The sequence below is a fragment of the Daucus carota genome, chromosome 9 (assembly GCF_001625215.2).
Source record: "Daucus carota subsp. sativus chromosome 9, DH1 v3.0, whole genome shotgun sequence".
In the NCBI taxonomy this organism is placed as follows: domain Eukaryota; kingdom Viridiplantae; phylum Streptophyta; class Magnoliopsida; order Apiales; family Apiaceae; genus Daucus; species Daucus carota.
The window spans coordinates 13,989,923-13,991,230 of NC_030389.2; the positions used below are offsets into that span (position 1 = coordinate 13,989,923).

The window sequence follows — 1,308 nt, forward strand, 5'->3', positions numbered from 1 at the left end:
AATATACAGATATACCTTGGAAAATATTGTGTGCTGGTTTAATATTTTCATATCCTCAGAAACCGACCCGATAAATATCCAGAACACGAAACCCATTACAGGACTGCAATTTGTTTATCCGCAAGATTCGAAAGAATTTTAAATTGTAGTGAGTATCGTATTCAACCCCCCCTTCTACGATACTTTGGACCTAACAATTGGTATCCACAATCGCTTCGGGACCTAACAATTGGTATCAGAGCGGTTAATACGAATATACCGTATCAGATCCTATACATACTCTGTAATGTCCAAATAATTTTTATTCGAATTAATTTTATTCCAATAATTTATTTTGATTTAAAATTATTTTTCTTTCAAATTCTAAATCTCATCCAAACACTATACACTTTTAAATCTTCAGAATGAGTACTCAAAAGATCAGTAGCATTAAAATCCCACCTTTCAGCAAGGAACACTTTGGCCTATGGAAGAGGCACATGTTGTTGTTCCTCCGAACCGCCAATAGAAAATATATTGGGATATTAACCAAGGGTGTTACTACTTCGATGAACGTCATATTAGCACAAGAAGATGATGGTGTGTTAATACCTCATAGAACTGTTCCGAAAGAACTCTTTGAGTATACAGATGAGGAAAATGAGCAAATGAATCTAGATGATGCTCTTCAACTGATTTTGGTTGAATCTCTGGACCCTGTCATGTGCAATGTTGTTGTTAATTGTACAAATGCGAAGCAAACCTGGGATACACTAGAAATAATAAACGAAGGCTCAGAAGAGGTTAGAGATAACAAGAAAGAAATACTGATGGCTCAGTATGAACAGTTTGGTTCCAATCTTGGAGAAGGGATTTCAGAAGTGTTTGTCAGACTTAATAACCTGATTAATAATTTAAATCTGAATGAGAAATACTACGACAAGAAAGAGATTAAAATGAAGTTTCTCTTAACACTTCCTGAACAACTGGAACACAGAATCACTGCAAATAGGGAAAGTAGAGATCTAAATGAGATATCTCTGAAAAAACTCTACGGAGTTCTAAAAACTTATGAACTGGAACAAGTTTAGACCAAATAGAGGTATGGCTGAGGTAAAACACTGGGAAATTTGAGAGCTCTAGTTGTTGAAACACCTAAACTGGAAGAAAAGAATGATGTTGTTCCTTCTAAAACCACTCAGGAATTTGTTGTGCCTGAGATGGGTCAAACTGCTTCTTCCAGTGGTGATGAAGAGTCTTATACAATGGAAGAGTTGGAACAACTAGAAGATCAATCTCTATCACTATTTGCCAAGAAGTTTGAAAACA

At 35.5% G+C, this 1,308-nt stretch overlaps 1 protein-coding gene across 1 annotated transcript; it reads left to right on the top strand.

Moving 5' to 3' along the window:
- Positions 1-548: 548 nt before the first annotated feature.
- LOC135149427 (uncharacterized) lies at positions 549-1,070 on the top strand. Its single transcript, XM_064085150.1, has 2 exons — positions 549-862; positions 992-1,070. Exons 1-2 carry the CDS (start codon positions 549-551, stop codon positions 1,068-1,070), a joined length of 393 nt encoding a protein of 130 aa, XP_063941220.1.
- Positions 1,071-1,308: the final 238 nt, after the last annotated feature.